Source organism: Mastacembelus armatus, chromosome 17, assembly GCF_900324485.2.
Source record: "Mastacembelus armatus chromosome 17, fMasArm1.2, whole genome shotgun sequence".
Classification (NCBI taxonomy): Eukaryota; Metazoa; Chordata; class Actinopteri; order Synbranchiformes; family Mastacembelidae; genus Mastacembelus; species Mastacembelus armatus.
The window spans coordinates 6,230,406-6,250,653 of record NC_046649.1 but is presented as its reverse complement, the minus strand read 5'-3'; the positions used below and the strand labels follow the sequence as shown (position 1 = coordinate 6,250,653).

Here is a 20,248-nt window from a genome sequence, read left to right as displayed (position 1 = left end):
GTAATGGACAGATAAGAGCTCTACAATATACACCAAATACAAAGGGAAGCAATATTAAAAAAGAAGATTTAGTTAGGCTTGTCTCCCCCATATTTTCTATCTAACATATAAAGCTTAAATTTATCCAGCACTGTTGACCACAGCAACTCGGAGAAAGCAAAAACAATTGCTTTTAGTAGTCATCAGTTTAGAGAGGTCATTAATGTCTTAAATGATGAAATGCAGAAAGGGTGTGTTACCTGCCTCATGCTTCACCGTTGAAATAATTCATTAGTTAACCATCCCCTGTGAAACACATTTTTGTCTAAATGAAATAATAGTGATATTGACATGGAAAGTTACAGGCTGGGACTTGTTTCCTCTGTAAGCTCCAGATTACATCATAATTTCACACTCTCTCTCACCCTACCTCTAACTAGTAAAGACTTGTCAGACCATCATTCCAGTGCAAGTTTTATTACGAATACAAGAGAGACAATACAATGAAAACAATATAAGTAGATAAATAGTGTAAAATACATTAAATTAAAAAAAGATTCTTTCACATTGTATTTTGAATGATGAAGTTAAACACACTAGAACCAGATAAATCTAAGATGATCTGTTGAATCTCTGTTGTTGGCTGTAATTCACATCAATGCATGTACAATTTTACAGGTAAACTGGAAAATACTATAAAGCCAATTTAAGTGCAATTATACACACACACGCACAATTGAAAAGACACATATTACATACAGATTACATCTGGCAAAGCTCCTCCAATGTGAACATTTATGTCTGCATTTTCAAATGTAGACTTTTAAGTTTAATGACAGCTAACGTTTTTGGAAAGGGCTCATGAATTAGCATTTCATCTGATAGTTAAAACAATCCTTTAGCTAAAATCATTGTAGATTCAGATTTTCGGAAATCAGCAATGTTAGTAGGTAAACTGGTTAACCTTTATCTTTCAGCATGAAGTGATGTGAAATCGCAGTGTGCCCTTGGAAATATTTAAATTTTAACATCATTCCTTTCTAAATATTTCACAGTATCCTTTCTTCATTTATTTCATGTCAGGTTAATTTTATCTGAATAAACATTTCAGATACTTTATCACCTTATGGCAAGGTATATATGATATCTACACATACAGTATTGACTTTATCACTAAATACTGATGACCTGACGGCACCTTCACATGCTTTGTTCAGTGTCTTGAAAGCCACTAGTCTTAGTACAACTTGTGTAACCTGACAGTTTAATAACTTCAATATACAGTGTTATACTTGTTCAATTAAAACAGTTCATTTGCATGCATACATTTAAACCCTGCTGCAGACTACTTCACAACTTCTACAGTTTAGACATTTCAGTAAAAAAAGTGTGACTTGATATTGTTTCAAGTAATATATAATACTGATAATGCTACAGTTGTTAACTATTTTTTCATAGTTTAAAATATCACAAATTAAAAACTTTCTGTAATACAAAATAAACCAGATATACTGGGGCACTTTGCACATTTGAATATAGGATAAAATAAGGCAAAAGTGATGGGAGCAAAAGAAGTGATGTTGCTGGGTCACCGCTCACTGTTCAAGAACAACAACATCAGCCACTCCATGTACTTGCGTGAGTTCTTTACAGTCAAGAGATGCCACCAGCTTCCTGGGTCCAGGTTGGGTGGGAATGAAGTGCTCTGTCAGTGTCACTGTGGCGTGAGCACCAACGTCACTGAGAGGGACAAGGAGGAGTCAAATATTAGTTTGCAGAAGGAAACAGAGGGGAAGTGTGCGTGGCAAGCGATAGAGAGGCAAATAGAGAGAGCGATATCTCATGTTCTTACCCTACAACCACTTCATGACCCCTCTGCAGACCCAGCCCCTCCACTCTGAACACTACGCCCTTTAGTGTACGTGGCAGGGGGTTGGTGAAGCTGATCTTGGCTGCCATCTCCTTACCAACCACAGCTTCACCCAAAGGCTGCCCACAAAGAAATTCAAAATTAGTCAAGAGGGATTACTGCAAAAGTATGCTATTAGATAGATAGATAGATAGATAGATAGATAGATAGATAGATAGATAGACATACATAGATACTTGTCATTGTTGTTTACATGTCAAAATTGAAGTGCAATCTTCACAGTGCAAAAACATAAGTAAGAATATAAAATATAAAAAAAGTCAACAGTTATTACAAAAGGCAACAATAAGTAGTTTAAAAAAAGAAAACACATTCTTAAGACAAAGCCATCAATGCTAACTGTATTCAGTGGACAAATAGAAATTAAATAGTAATTAAATACCCACCATGATCACGAGGTCAGGTGTACGGAGCCTAAAACTGGTCTGGTTGGCTAACACTTGCTGGGTTTCACTGACTTTTCCAGACAGGGTTAGCAATAGTGCTGCCTGATCCACCAGCTGGTTCCGGTACTGCTGATAGGGCAGCACCCACTCAATGGTCTTTTCTGTGTGGAGGGGCACAGATAAATGTAAGGGCATGCTGGGAAATTAGCATATTTGCTCTGCAAGCATCCATGTGTTGTGCATTATCTTATTAACTTCACATTAGAACTGGCCCAGCCCTGTGTAAAACTAACCAAATCCAGCTTTTGCAGCATCAACTCTAAAGCTCACTCATGATATATTTCATGTTCAGAGCAGAGAACTGAAGTGTTTCTGGTTTTCTGACCTAATCTAACCTGCTGCTAGCTGACCTATACAGGGGAAACAGGCAAACAAGCTGTACAGTTGATATGGCAAACGTTTAGCAAGCACTCACTTATTTACACATTCAACTGATATGGAATAACATCAGCACTCATTTGTTTGTGTTTCTGGTCACACATATGGGTGTAATATTTATCCTTAATTTTTGTTTTTGGCAGCTTTGCTCTTCAACTGCTAAACGCAGCTTGTCACTAATTTCAGCTGTGTACTGTTTAGAGCTTGGTGTAACTGAATCAGTGTCTATAAAAGTGAAAAACATGACAAGATGCCAAAAATGACTGCAGAATTTGAAGTCTGGCAATAATTGTCTGTGGTTTGTCACTAAGAGAGAATCATTTCCCAATAAACAGAATTATTTGATCAACTGTTTGTGTAAACATTTACATTAGAGGAGCTGTAAATCTTCATGGAAACCAACCTTCATTGGGCAAAAGCTCCACGGGCAGTTCATCTTTCTTTATGGTGCCCTTCAGCACACCTGTGTAATACATGACCGCCACCTGGCTGTGCAGAGTAGCTCGACGTGGCTGTGAGCTCAGGTTCTTCACCAAGATGCTCAGCTTGGCATCAGCACCCATCCTGGGACCCTCACCCTCCACCTTCACCTCCACAGTCACATCCTCTGCATTGGGTGCCGAGTACACATCTGGCTTGCTGCCATAGCGACTAGCAAGCTCCACTGCGATACGCTCCTCTTCAGAACCTGTTAGAGTACAAGGAGGAAAACGTGAGTGCACCCCATTCTGTTTCATGTTTTAGGACTTACTGAGAAATATATGAGACACAGCGACAGTCCTTCCAAACAAAGCAAACATATTATTTTTTTCCATGATACAGGTGAAGAGTTAAAGGTTCATATGCTGCAAGAAATTATTAAAACATTAGATTTGAACATAATTCCTAGAAATGCTGCAATAAATGTTGTATCTATTGCCAGTACCTTCTGGATGTTTGTACAGGTGTGTGATGTCTGCCCGTTCATCAGAGCCCACTGCCTTAGTGCTGATGCAATGGCCGACAGCTTTCTTCTCACTGTAGATCTGGCTGAAAGTACCATCCAGGTTCCTCTGCCAGTAGATCTTATCACTGTTAACCTGATAAGTTAGTACATAAAAACCATGGTGAGTTCAAACCTCACAGCTTGTAAGAATGTCGTCTTCTATACTGATGGTGATGATCATGAAGGAATGCATCATTTATTTATTAACTCTTTTCTTACTACTACAAATAGTTTCAGCTGAGAAGAACTAATAGCTATTAAATAAAAAAGAGTTCATTTATAAAGTTATTCCAGATCAACTTTTTTAAATGCTTTCAATTTAGTGTACCTTTCTCTGTCTTTGATAATGCATCAAAATGAAACTACAAAGAACTAAATAACAAAAATCTCCACTCATAAGCAAAGATGAGATCTGTGATATCAACAAGTGCACTTTCCAATAACCCTCACCTCGGCAAAGACGAAAGGTGTGTCATGTTTGAGGTACACCTGGCCGGAGCGGATTGCATTCACAGAGGCAGGTCCACAGCGGAAAGTGCCCTGGCTTGTCTCCTGGGGAGTGGAATCAACAGCCTGCCAGCCTCCATGACCAGCAGGCAGGTCTGCTCTGGCCATCCAGCATTCATTCCAGACATGAAAATTCCTAAGAGAAGATAGATTTGGGGCATTTTATTATTATTGTTCTATTATTATTATTATTATTAATATTATTATTATTATTATTAGTAGTAGTAGTAGTAGTAGTAGTAGTCGTCTAACAGGAGTAACAGATAATTAAAAGAACATGACACCTCTGGGGTTTCAAGTTAGAGAGGACTTCCTTTGGAGCAGTTCTAAAAATATGGTGCATTCTTAAGGTATGGATTTAGCAGCAGGCAATTCTAGGATAGAGTCAAGGCCATGCAAGGCTACACATCTCACCAGACAGAGTCCCTGTTGAGGTAGTCGATCGGCTCCAAATTCTCATCCAAATACACATCTGTGGTGAGCGATACGTCTGTATCATGAGCAGACTGAAAGTTGGTCACACTGCGGGCGGGTATGCCAAGACAACGAAGTACTGGAAACAAAAAGATATTGAAAAGTGATTAAAACTGAGAAAGGTCATTTAATAACTGATTAGTTCTCAGATCCAAAGATGTTATGCTTCTACTATGATGGCGTTTGATGATTGCATAAAAATGTATTATCCTGTTTGAATGAAAGCAACACATGGTGCTCTATCTGTGATAAAAGTAGCACAGACGTATGACAGGAATGCCAATTCAAGCTATGTGAGCTACAGTTCCCTATCAGATAATACACTATAGAAGGATGGCTAGCTATCGCATGATGGACCCTGCATTCATGCATAAACTGTTCTGTTACGGAGCAGTGAGTGCTAATGAAAAACACCTGATAGACAGAAATAGGTGATCATGATTATTTGCAGAGAGTACACGCTGAACACTGGTTTTCCACCACCCACTAAGCTCCAACCTATCTCCATAAACACACACGTACCCCATCACATGCTACATTTTCACATACTCACCTGTGGTAGTGACCCCAGAGAAGACCCAGCACTGCCCATATGACACAGGTGTCCCATTGGAGGAGTGGTATTTCTTCAGGATCTCCACACTGCTGCTCCATGCTGTGGGAGAGACTCCATCAGAGTAATTCCCAGACCAGTTCCCAACCAGAACCCCAAAGTCATCCTGGGCATTTATCTGCAAAGAGGAAGTTAACACTGTTAATTACTACATCAATCATGTACAAATTTATAAACTAACAACTTTCAAAGCAGGACATGACAGCTTATTAGGGTTGTAGCTACCATTTAATATAGTGAGATCAAATTGTACATTTTTAGTTTTGCTAACTTGAGGGATCTATCTGATGATTATTTTCTAGGCTGTTTCTAGTATTTTTGGATTTTTACTATTTAATATACACTCCCACAGGAATTTTATTCATGAATTGAAAATGCTTCAAAAACAGAATTTCATGAATTTTAAAGAAAATTCTATTGAACATATGAAATGTGTGTTGAATAGAGTAGGGTGGTGATTTACATTTGAATTAGAATATAGAAAAGTAGCTCACCAGGGCAGATATGACCCTGACTACATTGACAGGATCCGCTTGGCCTGAGGGGGGCATGTCGCTTTTCTCCAGGATGAACAGACACGCGTCCAGAATTCCCTCATGAAACTACAGTTTAAAAACAGAAGTCATAAGCAAAGGGGGGGAAAAAGGGGGTTTTAGTCATTCATTGTTGTTTTTAGCAGTCAGGCAAAAAGCTTCATAAATAAGCATAGTTTTGGCAATGTTTCATATTTTCCTTAATATCAACAAATCCCATGAAAATTAAAACCAACATTGACTTGATCCTATTAACAAGTATTGATATATTCTTGTCTAAGATATTTTATTTCTCTGAGCCATGAGGTAGCACTCCATTGTTGCACAGTACTGGCAATTAATCAATATAGTGCATAGCCCATCTTCCTGGTGGAAATACTGAGTGGTGCATAAATAAATGTCATCATGATCTAAAACAATTTCATACCTGTCCGAAATTCCAGGTGCGGGCACCAATTTGGTTCTCTGTGCCATAGTAAATCCTCCCGATGTCATTCAGCACATACTCCTTCCTCTCCTCCTCATCATCCAGGAACACCGTGTCCTCTGGAAAGATATTACACTATTTTATCTATGTACTGTAATTTATCATCACAGTGCTTATAAAAAGGTTTGCCATCTTACATTGTACATATTCCTTATTATTACATACAGAAAAATCCTATGAAACCAAGCTTGACAAGAAATTGATGCTTTTATCTGCAGAACTAAAATCTATGAGATATGTTTTGATCTCTAGTCTGACTCTAGTCAAGATTTTAGCTGCTTTCATTTTTGTCTGTGAGTGACTCATAATCCATGTTTTATTCATCTCTTCTGTAACTGAATTACCTTAAATTATGTCTCCAAGGCAGGGCTCCATGGAATTTGCAGTGAGGCCCAAAATCATGTGTGGGAAACCATCACTTTAGTGACATCAGTGCTACAGACTTGGGCGTACACCCCTAACATAAGCTTTACAAACATGTGTCTTTTTTTCTATCTCTATGTTTTGCCATTTCCTCTGTGATTACGATAGGGCAGAGGGGTGAAAAAAAAAAACGTGCTAAAGCAAAAAAAATAGTATCCAGAATAATGCGAGAAAACGTGAAGGAAGAGGCTTAACAAAACCATGAGGGATGACAGAGAAAGAGGAGAAGTTATGCCTTGGAGAGAAAGGAGGTCAGAGAGAGCACATAGTTTTAAGATTTTACAGGAGAAAGCAGAGAGAGGTGCAGCTGACAGGAGCTGGCAGCTGTGATAACTATGGTTTTCATTCACTGAATGTTGCTGGAATGTTGGGAGAAACAGACACACACAGGAGGATATGAAGGAGGGGACCAAGGAGCTGAGCGATAGAGCAATGAGGTGACGTTGGGTCAGCAGATAGCAAGAAGGGAGCGAGACTGGGTGAGGCATGTAATAACAGGAAATACACATGCACACAGTAAAAGTGAGGGAGACACGTCACAAGCTCCAGGATTACTCTGAGCTTGACTCAAGGTATTTTTTACGGTAACTGTAGATTTCTGAAGTTTTATGAGCGTGAGGGAGTGATTGGTCTTGGAAAGAAGAGACTGAAAGAGGGAAGAGGAGATTGGACATGCTGCCAAAAGCAGCCAACCCATACTGGAAGATTGAGTGTCTTATTATGAAAGCCAGGTCTGCTGTGTTGCAAATGCACATCTGTGCAGGCAAATTGCAATTCTCAGCAAATTAAAAGAAACTCACCATAATAAAAAATGCATTGCATTTCCTAAATCCCTCTTCAATAAACAAGTGTTTACATTTTAAGCACTCTGGAGAAAAAAAGTTGATAAACAGCAGAAAGCATTTTACTGTAATTTGTTCATTTTTGGGCTGAACCACTAGACTAGTAATCATTCTGCTCTTTAGATAAAGAAAACAATGAGACTCTGTTACTGCCTAAAAAGTTAGCCAAGCTTTCCCGAGGGTAACTCGGAACGAAGAACCATGTTTCCACGCCAACAGTCAATGACAGCAGCTCATCAGTGGTCACCAAGTGACAAAAAAGTTGGAAATATGTGGTTTACAAACATTAGTGTGTTAAACTACAGTAAAATATGCTTGATTTAAAAACTGAGCTCCTTTATTTGCATATTTTTAAAACAAAGGGTGAAAAACTTAAGAAACATTATGATTTATGCCTGAATCAGAGGTTACCTTTTATGGACAAGCACTCAATAATGTTGAACAGTGTCATGCATAAGCATAACCTAGTGTGCAACCAGTCTTGAAATGTAGCCAGTGGGGTTTCACAACTACCCTCGGTATACACAGGGTCATGTTACAGCTATTTGATGGAGAGCAACATGATCACAGATCGAGCTGCCCTTTCTCACCCATGTGTAACATAATATCAGGACTCCTCTCAAAGATTAAAAGGCTAAAAGGACATCTAATATATTTTGTGCCTGTATTTGCTATCAAACTAAGGCTATTCATAGCATTTGACTGTATTAGACAGTTTTGCTAACTTTGTGAAAATATTCTGCCTCAAACCTAATCTTTAGCCAGATGTGTATGTCATTCCCCTAGACTATATATAAATGTGCACAACACATCACTGCTTCCTACCACTTTGCAAACAGGAAACCAAAACCTAAATATGGCAACTACAATCTTGCTTTTGTAATGCATCTTGCAACCATTAGGAACAGTAGTGAACAGAAGTAGAGTTGCAGTATAATTAATCAATCCAAATTACACCCATGTTTCTAACCTTTTAAACATAAACCTTTCAGAAAAATGACTACTTATGGAATTTTAGGAAAAATGTATTTGAATTTCCAACTGCTAACATGGAGAGGGGTGGTATTTAAGACATATACTGCAGCCATCAGAGAGTGATCAATTTACGGTGGCTTTGCTTCTTTACATAGCAGGGGTGCACAACCCAAGTTCCTTACAGGGTCACTGTCCTACTTATTTTCCAACTATCCCTGCCCTACCCACCTGGATAAGGTGTGTTTGGCCAATCTGAACTTGGAAGATACCATCTTAGATGGGGATGGAGTCGGAGAAGACAAACTGAATTGGTACCTTCCCACTTCTGATTGGATGAACACTAACACTAAACTAATCCAAGGCTTTAATCCAGGTCCTAATCCCTACCCACTGCCAATCAGCAGTGGGTAGGGCAGGGATAGTCGGAAAACAAACAGGGTTGTGGCCCTCAGTGCCTACCCCTATTATATGCAGTATATAGTCATTCCAGAAATGTTGTGTAACACATTAACAACACATCAGTTTTTTCTCCTCTCATCCTCTCCCCCCCGTCCACATTTCAGCTTGTGTTGCCCAGTTCACACCCACTGCCAAACTTACCTTCACACCATGGATTGAAGAGCATGACAATGTTCTTGCTGGATTTGTAAGTAGCTGCTACCTCGTCCTTCTGAGAGGTGGTTGCCACAGTGACGCCATACAGGCCAATCACAGCATTGGCTGGAGAGTTGACAGACAGCTTGATCTTGTTGCCATTTTGCTGTACAATTTTGGCCTCCCAACGTTCATCCTCCAGGTGATCCACCAGTGGAATGATGACATGAGTGCCTTTGGACACCATGGGTAGGGGACCTACACAAGACAGGTTATACTTAAATGTTGTACAAGAATGGAATATTAATAAAATAAATAAATAAAAATGGAGTACTATCACAAAAAAAACTTACGTAATGCAATGCTACATCATGTTATGCTTTTAGGCAGGAGTGCACAACCCATGTTGTTCAAGAGCCACTGTCTACTGCTCTACTCATTGTGGAGTACTTGGATCAAGTGTGTTCAACCAATCAAGAGCTGGAAGATACCATTTCACTCTATCTTCACCTACTCCACCCTATCTGAGATGGTACCACCCAGCTTTTGATTTGCTGAACACACTTGATCCAGGTAATCTCAATGGGTAGGGCAGAGATACTTGGAAAACATGCAAGGCCTTCGAGGAACATGGGTTGGGCACTTCTACTTTAAGGTGATACTGTACACAAGCAGTGCGCAACTTGTATCTGGGCACAGTATAGACATGATTATTTGAGTCACAGCACTTGTTCATCTCTTCCTACAGTGGATGACACAATCATAGCAAAGTCTAAATCACAAATGCATCACAGTCTCACCCAGCTGTTCATGATTTCTCTGAGTAAATAAAATTCTTTCACTGGAAATTGTCCAACGCTGCACATAAACAACTTTGTACATCGTTTGCCTACAAGAAGTTGTTACTTTAAAGTGTGTTCTATTAGCTGGATTAAGATTTACTGGATGCTTTTCTCTGAAGAATTCACTGCCATGGACTGAAGCACATATGGAGTTTATGAAGAAACCACTGTTCTCCATCCGGCCTCAGCAAGGACTCCCCACCCTTCCTTTCTCACCTCAAATCGCTTTCTCAAAAGGAAATCCAGGAAAAACACTCTCTTTTCTGCTAGAACATTGTCACCTTTATTGGAAATTGATTCATTAGCTTCATTTAGCCTTCAGGTTGAACAAAAGAACAGCCTAGACAGCAATTAAAGTCTTGCTTTTAGTGCAACACTGAAAACCTTTTCACTGCAACGTGAAAGCAAAGATAATAAGTACATCAGATGTGGATAGGTCTAATTGTTATGTGTGTCGATTCGTCTTCTCCTCCCCTCCTGGCATGTAACTGCCAAAGCTGCAGTCAACAGCACATCGCTTGTCTGCACTCATGGACATTTATTCCCAAATGCACTGTGGATTGTTACAGTGTGGGGCCTGTAAATACCAGAGAGAGGTGTCTGGTGTCCTGGGGTCTGGAAGCTGTTAACACTGGGCTGATGGGTGGAATCCAAAACTTGTGGTGTAGAAGTGCTGCTTGATTTAAAAATGCAAGCTATGTGTAGCAGTTTCACCACATCTCCTTTGCTTTGGTTTAGGTCAGTGGTGCGCAACGAATCGTGAGCTCATGTTCGCCTTCATCAACACCACAGTGATCCAAATCGATTCATATGAACTGATGTAATTGAACTGTTTCTCTATTTATTCATTAGTTTTAGTTATCTCCACACTATTTATCCATTACTTTAATTAAGCTTCATCCATTACTTTTAGCTCTCTATTCCAACTATGTGTCTGCCCAGCACCTTTTCATCTCAGTTTATGTACCCTGTCCTCCTCTACTGTTTCTAGTAATCATACTGTTGATATTTATTTATCATAGAAATTATGATCATCTTTTTTGGACAGTATGATAAACCACAGATATAGACTGTTCATCTGTTAGACACATACCTGTTTTCAAGTCCAAATGCAGCTTGTCACTGTCAGCACTGAAGGGCCTGTTGAGCTCAATCTCTATCTGGAAGGTCTGTCCTCTGCGGATGATCAGCTCATCCCCATGATACAGGTCGGTGTGGTGCTCCAATCTGTTCTGACCTGTCTTGGAGCTCAGGAGATCCATCCAACACACTGACAACTTAAGTTCTGAAAGAGAAAGGTTGAATATCAACTTTATCATGTGCCCCTATTGCTGCTAAGCATTACACATTTATCCCAAACGTCAATCACATTACCTTCCATTTCCTTTGTTTCTCCATTCTCAGGCTTTGGCTTGGTGGGCTGTAAGATTGGGGTTGGAGGTTTAACCAATTCCACCCTGTCTGTAACATCATAGGAGGTGCTGTTCTGGCGCTTACAGCAACATGGACACATTTTCCTAAACCAGCGACGACAGCCACCCTCTTCCTGTTTCCTCTCCCCCGCTTGCTGAATGGTCAGCTCCACCCTGGTGGGTGGGGCTCCTCCAGGGAAACGCCCAACCTCTGACATGTCTCTTAATATCAACCGTTCGCCTGGCATTCTAGGAGGCAAATCAAAAAATATATCAGTTTCAGAAATAAAACTGTAAAAACCAAACAAAATATGAAATATTTGTGAAAGGTTCACTGTGCAATATTTACAGTGACCTATCAACAGAAGTGGAATTCTATTTATAAATGTGTTATTATTAGTGTGTTATCACCAGCAAATACCAGTCGTTACTTTTTCTTAATTTTAGAATGAGCCTTTACATTATCAACATAGGGAGTGGGTCTCCTTTCATGGAGGCAGCCATGTTCCACCACCATGTTTCTACAGTAGCCCAGGATGGACATAACATAATGTAGCGCTGGTAAAAATCCTACCTGGTGGGGTGTGAGGGGTGCTCAGAAGGATGCATTCTGCAATCTCCCCACTGGATGTTACTGAATCTTTCACATTTTACACATTGCACCTTTAAATTTCAATGTATTGAAATATAAGCAGACAACTCAAGACACACCTATCTGCAACAACTAGATATTGAAGGTCAGCATTTCAGACAGAGCACACAGAGTTAAATGCAAATGGTCGTCACTAAACCTTGCGATCAGATTGCTGAGGCCCGTGTAGAGGAAGTGTGCCACTGTGCATTTCTTTCCACCAAGATGCTGTATTCATAACAATCTAAATAATGCCCTTTACACTTTTTATTTTCTTTTAAAACAAATACCACATTCCAGTGGTACATTTTCCTTCATCATCAGGCTCTCCCAAAAGCATTCGGGGGTATTTAGCCTTTTGTCCTTGTTGACTACATTCCCTGAAGAATACACTCCTACATGTAGCTGGATTCCATCGGTCACACCCCATGCAGTATAGTTTCTTTGCATGTCTCTGTGCATGCATATACACTGCGGGTTTAGGTGTACAGTTCTGCAGATCATATAATAGTTCATCACAATGTCACACAACAAAATCAGTGGAATTAGTTCATTTGTCACATTAACGTTAAGTCTGTCCTTCGTGCCCATCCTCAGCACCCAAACTCAGGGTCAAATGCAAAATATGGGAAAGTACAACAGAACAAAAAGTATTTCATAGAATGAAAGACAGAGGGAGGAGGCCTTTCCCTCTCATACCCTTCCTTATCAGTTTAGCTCACCATCTGCAGCTTCTCCACACAAGACTATAAAAGTAAAACTATATCGCCCAAACATTAAAGCACCATTTGAGTTTTGATAACTCTTGTGAAACATCCATAAAAAGTAATGAGCTGCAGTAAATGCATACAGTCATAAGAAATGCAGCACTTATAAGCAAACAATATAGGAGTTTGTGTGGTTTATAGGCTCATAATACTTATTTTGCAAATGCTATTTACTAAGCCCTACACTGGTATTAGTAAAAAAGTATTTATGCACCCCATACATTATGTATAGTGCACACCTATTTAGCCTTTTGGTATGTCTCCATGCCTTACACCCAAAGAAAGCCGGGATAGGCTCCAGCAGATCCCTGTGACCCTGGTTAGGAATGAGCAGGTATAGATAATGGATGGATGAATGGATGGATGGATGGATGGATGGATAGTATGTCTTCATGTATATTACTGTTTGTTTAACACTTGCTAAAAAAGCTAAAGGTTCCAACATTTACACTAAGTTTTAAAGGTTTTGATGTTTTTCTATTAAATCCATAGTTTGTATGGAGAAGGTGTATAAAGCAGACAGGCAATAGTGAAGTTTTGTAGTGTAATTCAAAGGGCAGACAACAGCTGAGGAGGAGCTGGTGGTGACACCTCAAACTATCAGAGCCTCAAAATCCAAACATAAGGATAGAACATGTGTAATATCTGTGTGGGGACACACAAAATAAAGCTTTTAGGGTGACAACTTGTTCCAAGGTTAGGGTTTGGCAAGTAGTGGTTTGGTTGTGGTTAGGTGTGTGTGTGTGTGTGTGTGTGTGTGCGTGTGTGTGTGTGTGTGTGTGTGTGTGTGTGTGTGTGCGTACGTGCGTGCATGTGCGTGTGAGTGTGGCATTTTGTTCATTTCTGAGTTATCAACTCTCTGACCTCCTGAGTTCATCTGCTGGTCAGATGATATTCCCCTCCTTTTAGTGGTTTCGAAATCCTTTAAATGTTTGGAAAAACATTCAGAAGTATCATCATGGACACAATGGACTGACTAAGCTGCATGGATTTCAACACAATTTCCACCCAAAAGTTGCAGTCTCTGATCTATTCTGTGCTGTTTCTACTTCATCACTTATTTTAGAAAAAGGAAGCCTCCACATAGATTGAAACTCAGTGAAACACATGACAGAGGTCAACACACTCTGCTTACACAGCAATACATTTTACGTTGCCAGGTAAAATTAAGCTTCTATGCCTTTTCTTATAGAGCGTAGGTGAAATGTTTAGGATCATAAAATGATAGATGCAGATAAAATCAGCAAAAAATACTGCAATTCTTCAGAAATGGAGGAACTGAACAAAAGCTTTTCATGCTGTTTTATTAGCAATGTGTGTCTTTGCAGGCTTGGAAATAGCTAAATTATTGCACTAGGTGACCTAATTTTGGGCAATTAGACTCACCCTCCAAACGATGAAAAGCCATTGCAAAAACCTATTTTTTGGAGGCTTTGCACAAATTTAAATGGATTTACAATACATTCATCATTCAAGCTTGAAATTGTGTTATTGCATGTTACTGTCTTTTCCTCCCTTTTCCTATCTGTAGCCCCTGCATCAATTCTTCTATTATGTGCCCCTCCCCTACAGCTCTGCACTTCTCTTCATTTAGTTTGTGTTGGCATGCTCACATAGCTGGTATGCCCACTGGCTCCTGAGATAAGCACTTACAAATTCAAGTCACTGTTTCCAAACAACATCAGCTTAAAGGTTTGTCTGGTGATGTTGGTCACATGTTGAATAGATCTGTTAAATAAATTCTTAGACAATGTCTTGGAAAACCATCATATGAAGAAAAAAAATCTGAAATTGCGTTACAATCTCTGCACTGTACAACTCTGGCCGCCTCTAAGAGAAGAAATAAGCATCAGCTGCAGCTGGCTGGCCACCAACCAACAAGGCTAACAGCATGAAAATACCTCAACTAATTGGCTATTTTTTAAACATAGGAAAATGCTTCACAAAGTGAGCATAACAGCAAACCAAGGTCTTGTTGTTTGCAAAGATGAAGACCCCCTTCACTTCATTCCACCCCCCAAAACTGGATTTATTTCTTTAAATTGGTAAATAAAAAGTTCAGCAGGATCAAGGCTTACACAGACCTTGAGGTAAAGGAAGGACTCTTAAACTGAATAAAGGCAAGAAAAATGAATGCAGTTATACCAGATTTTACAATGTAATACATTTGGATATGGTCTGTCAGTTGCAAACATGCATAAATGTCTCTTTTCCTCTCAGTGGAGAGTTCCCATGCACAGCGTTACTCATTCAAGAGTCAATCTGTTGTCTCTGAGAGAGAGGGGGAGAGAGAGAGGTCATGCGCGCACCGCTTTACTTTACCCTTCACTTTTCATCTCTTAGGCTATGTAACGATAAAACCCCTGTAGTGTAGAAGTGTAGTAACTTACTTTCTCTCTGTGGATTCTTCTTGAGATCAGAGGTGAACCTTCTGTTTCGTCTTGACTAATAATCCCTCAGCTCAGGAAAACTTTTGGAAATGTTTTTATACACTGGCCTGCCCCGGAATGTAGTCCGCGGTACTTGGAGCTGACGCACGCCCCTCTTCCTCGCAGCTCAGCCCACCCCGCCCTACTCTGTACGGCACGGCATGTTTCCCACTCCGACCAGGAGATCCCGCTCCCATCAGCGTGATTTGGCTGCGCTCCGCGCACGAGCGCACGTAGGTTGTGTGTCTCTGTGTGCGTGTGTGTGTGTGTGTGTGTGTGTGTGGGTGTGTGTGTGTGTGTGTGTGTGTGTGTGTGCATGTCCTACATCGTGAGTAGGATATACACTTTTGTTGTTAATCAGTGCTACTAAGAAGAAGAAGCTGGAAGTCAGTGGAGGGCAGTAGGAGGGAATAGAAAATGGATAAGAGTTCGTAGGAAGTCACTTACTGCCGCTGGGTAGACAATGACTTCCCGTTTTCACTCAATTTCAATTTCAACTGTAAGTTCAAAACCTCAGAGCACAAAGCCACTGTGATCACTGCTGAAATAAAGTCGTATTCTAAATTGAAACTATATGGCAAACATGCATTATCATTTAGTATTCTGTCGATTTCATCCTAAGGCATCAAGGTGATGAAAAGTGATAGTTTGCCTCACAGGTTTCATACCACATATTCTGGCTTCATTTGTCTTGTAGTCATGATAAATTCTAGCCAGATTGGTTCTGTTTCTTTAGTCTATAAAGTACACTTTGTTTTATATTTCCATATATATTTTGATATAATTACATCAGCAGCCCATAATAATTTGTCAGCAGCCTGTATCTTAAATCAGAAGTAACATTCTTTCATGTTAATTCCAATAAAATGAGGTATTTATCTGGAAATGAGATCATGTATGTGTATGTCCTACAGACAGCTAGATGAGGGTGAGTCAGGTTTTATCTGAAGATAATATTACACTAAGGCCCAGCCCAAAAAATACCATCAGTAATCTAATCTGATTCAGTAATGCACATATAGATAATGCGACTACTACACTGATTTTGTGATTTGGCAGTAGCTCATAATGAAATCAGAGCTGAGCAGTGGTAATAAGGGCCACCTGAAGCCTTCATGCATATCTAGACCTGCCTTCATTTGGCAAACCCTGTTAAATGATTACGCCATAGCAGCTGAGAAACAGTGCAATAAAATAACAAACTCAACTTCAATGGTATTTGTCATTCAAAGTATGAGGCAACAGTAACACTAGCTGCTCTGTGAGGCTGCACTCAGGCATAACAGTCCTTTGAGTTGACTGTGTTCACACCCTGTGGGAGCACTAGCACTTAACTCCTCAACTATTCTCCTGGGGTTAAGCCTAAATGATAAAAAAGATAGCATTTTTAAATTTAGATCCTTATAATAAATTTGGCCGTATTTTTTTAAGTACTAAATTAGTTTTTTAAAAGCTAGTGAGGTAGTATATTGTAATGTTTCTGTTGCAGACCTATTGCCTGGATTATTATAAAACAGAATATTATTTTTTATTAGGACTAGAATGAACAAAAATACTCTTAGAAACAGATATAATCTGTATATAACGTTGATATTTCTGTACTTTTTCACAGAAACAGCAAGGTCTTAAATGGCATCACACAGAGTGGCTGTAAGATACTTGCAGTCTGTCCAACCAAGAGAAAAACTGTTCATTGTGGCTGTATTGGATTTATAGTACGTTATCTCCTGCCACTGAGCAGGGGGTCAAAGTCTGGGGCACTGTTAGAGAAAACCCTTTAAATGTTGTGAAAGTGGTGTGGCACTGTGCAAAATGCAGAAGAAAACAAAAAGAAAAACCTCACAGCAACCACAAGGAGACCACTGAAAAGGGTTAAAGCATCACTGTGTCAAGGATTTATTATAATTCTCTAATTTTTTTATTACTTTTTTGATCAGTGATGAATGAGTGATCATCAGCTTTTTAAATTGTACTGTAATGATCCACTTTTTATTGTCAGCCCTTTGCAAAATGTTTATAAATAAAATTCTTATTGTGGAAAAAACAGGAAGTAATAGGGAAACCTTCAGGAACATCATTTTATACAATCTCATTTAGAAATATTTTTCAGAACAGTGGTTTCTCATAAGCTACACATTAGATTTTTGTCATGACTATTTGTATCCTAAAAATACAGGCCACTTATTTCTTATTGTTGATTCTTCTGTTTTGGCACCAGTGTGATAAATCACACACAAATTTTCACCTTTTGTGCAGCAGTGGGCGTGCGAGGAAATGTTAAGGTGACTTGGGTTCACTGAGTATCTAAATATAACAGATGGGCCTGTGTCCTGGCTCTCACACTATATGTGGGAAACCAAACAGCAAGCAGCAGGCCAAAGGAAACTTCCTGACTGTGGGAGACTTAGAAATGGGCAGGAAAGTACCCTTGTGTTTTATAAAATGTCCCTCGCAACAAGTGAAAAGTACAGTATGTTGAAATCAGTAGCATGAGCACTGATTTTCCTTTACAAACACAGAGTGTGTGTGCTGGCCCTGTGTCACAGGGTGTCAGTGAGAATATTTTTGGTATGTGATGTATTGACACTTCCCTGTTAAATAATAACCAAGATGACTGAGTGACCCTCTCTGCTGCAGGGACCGAAACAGCCACAGAGCCAAAACACTGTGATCTGTACATGTTAAATATCCAGATAAAAAGGAAAAGACAGGTGGCCTCTCAGTGAAAACCACCCAGACTAAAAAAAAAGGATTCAAACTGATTAATGTTTGGCTGTAGGCAATTTCTAGCCATTTCTCTAAGTTCCCAGTCATTATGCTAAGACCTGCTAGTTATGTGTAGTATTAGCTCTTTATTAACGGACAGACAGGCATACTTCCTTGCTGAAAAGGCAAACTGCTTAAAGTAGCCAAAAATGGTCCCCTCCATAACCTCTAAAGGTGCTACCTGTTTTTAACTCTGGTTAATTTCCAGTTTATATGCTATAAACAAACGGTCCCCTGGTTGTACTTTATATTAAATGGTTTTGATTATGTTAGCATAACAACTGGAAGCACAGGGAACCAGCCTTGAAATAGTCTGATATAGTCCAGCACATCTCCAAAACCCACAGTTTACATTTTCCTTATTAAAGATGACACAGACAAGATACAGTGTGTTAATTAGCAAGAGCTGCAGATTGGCTCCCAATCTTTAACAGCTGAAACATCAGCATTAGTTTGATTTCCTGTTCGGAGGAATGTAACCTCTCACCTCTTCACAAACACCCAAAACAAACGCAGAAAAATAGAGGCAATAATCTTGTGCAATGAAGCAATTATAGCAACCTGATAACTGCTCACTCGCATAGTTAGTGGGCGTGGAAGATGAGCATTTCAGTGTCTGCTGTTCCTCGTATTTGTCTGATTCATAAGATTGCCTGTTCAGCCTGTGACATCAAGAGCTGTGTGTGTTTTACAGTTGTGTGATGAAATGTGTCTGCGTACGTCTGTGTGACTCTTAGTCTTAATTAGCTGCAGTGTTCATTCACAGCATGCTGTGCGGGGGCAGTTGCTCAGGAGATGAACACAAACAGACGAAGCCAACAGGAGCTCAACTGCTGAACAAATGATGTCTTTGTCACGCTGCCTCAGCTCTCAGTCTCAACCCCTTGCTCTTAGAATGAAAAATACATACACCATTTCTTACTTTCTTTGTTACCTGTACTGTGATGTAATCATTTCAACTGTGACTAAGAATCTAAAGTAAGCTGTACAGCCTGTATACAAAGTGTACTGTGCTCAGACGCAGTGGTGCTCGGAGCTAAATGCCAATACAGCATCAAGGAGCAAGTGACCACGATTGATACTCAAGGGGACCTACTGTATAGGTCTTAGGATATTTTTCGGTTAGGATCAAAAAGTGACATCGACGTTTTTAAAGCCATTAACATGGCTAAGAATGAAAAATGTAAAACATCAGTCTCTTAATCATCTTCTTCTTCTTTGTAATCAGCACTTTATTATACCACTTTAACATGGATACAACTCATAACAAAAATGTCAGCACATAAGATATACCATATTCTGCTTTTGCAGTTTATCTGTGGAAACTTTGACACGTCCTGTGATTCCATTCTTTTGTCAGCTCTGATTCATTATAACACACACCCTAACCCCTTTGTAGGGATTTGTAGTCAAAGTCATTATGTCATTATTGCACAGAGTTGGCAGCGTCAAAATTTCTAAAGTCCTGAACTTTAGATTCCTAATTCTTACTGTAATTGTTGAACTATACCATATGTATAAAATAATACTTCATTAATTACAATTACAATTAGAACAACAATAAATAATAATGATGATAATAATAATAATAATACTCTTTATATAACACAATTGAAACAACATAAAGTTTATCAAAGTACTTTATATCATAAAATAACAAACAAAAAACAAAAAAACATGTACTATGACAGACAAACAAGAACAGGACATATCTCCATGAAATAAGATGCTTTCTTAAATAAAAGGGTTACAGCTATTAAATAAAGTACATTTTTATACAGTAAAGGTGTTAATGGAATCTCTATTTAAATGTGTTAATTAAATGTAGCCTTCTTCTTCTTTTCTTTTCGGCTGCTCCTTTCAGGGGTCTCCACAGCGAATCATCTGCCTCCATTTAACCCTATCCTTTGTATCCTTCACACCCACACCAACTATCCTCATGTCCTCCTTCACTACATCCAACTTTCCTCCACCCGTTCCAACCTGGTTGCACATGTCTCTTCACTACTTTTCCACACTCTCCATTGCTCTGGACTGTTGACCCTAGGTACTTAAAATCCTCCACCTTCTTCACCTCTACTCCCTGTAACCTCACTGTTCTACTTGAGTCCCTCTCATTTACACACATATACACACTCTGTTTTACTGCGGCTAACCTTCATTCCTCTCCTTTCCAGAGCAAACCTCCACCTGCTCTCTGCTCTCACTACAGATGACAATGTCATCTGCAAACAT

At 39.4% G+C, this 20,248-nt stretch overlaps 1 protein-coding gene across 1 annotated transcript; it reads right to left on the bottom strand.

Annotated features, from left to right (window-relative positions):
• Positions 1-435: 435 nt before the first annotated feature.
• Positions 436-15,403, bottom strand: tgm1l1 (transglutaminase 1 like 1). The gene is made up of 14 exons (XM_026312915.1): positions 15,209-15,403; positions 11,383-11,669; positions 11,102-11,293; positions 9,173-9,424; positions 6,273-6,391; positions 5,807-5,914; positions 5,253-5,430; positions 4,640-4,778; positions 4,169-4,361; positions 3,659-3,812; positions 3,137-3,421; positions 2,296-2,456; positions 1,832-1,968; positions 436-1,719 (listed from the first exon to the last, which is right to left on the bottom strand). Exons 2-14 carry the CDS (start codon positions 11,666-11,668, stop codon positions 1,575-1,577), a joined length of 2,349 nt encoding a protein of 782 aa, XP_026168700.1. The 5' UTR covers position 11,669; positions 15,209-15,403; the 3' UTR covers positions 436-1,574.
• Between the last annotated feature and the right edge of the window lie 4,845 nt (positions 15,404-20,248).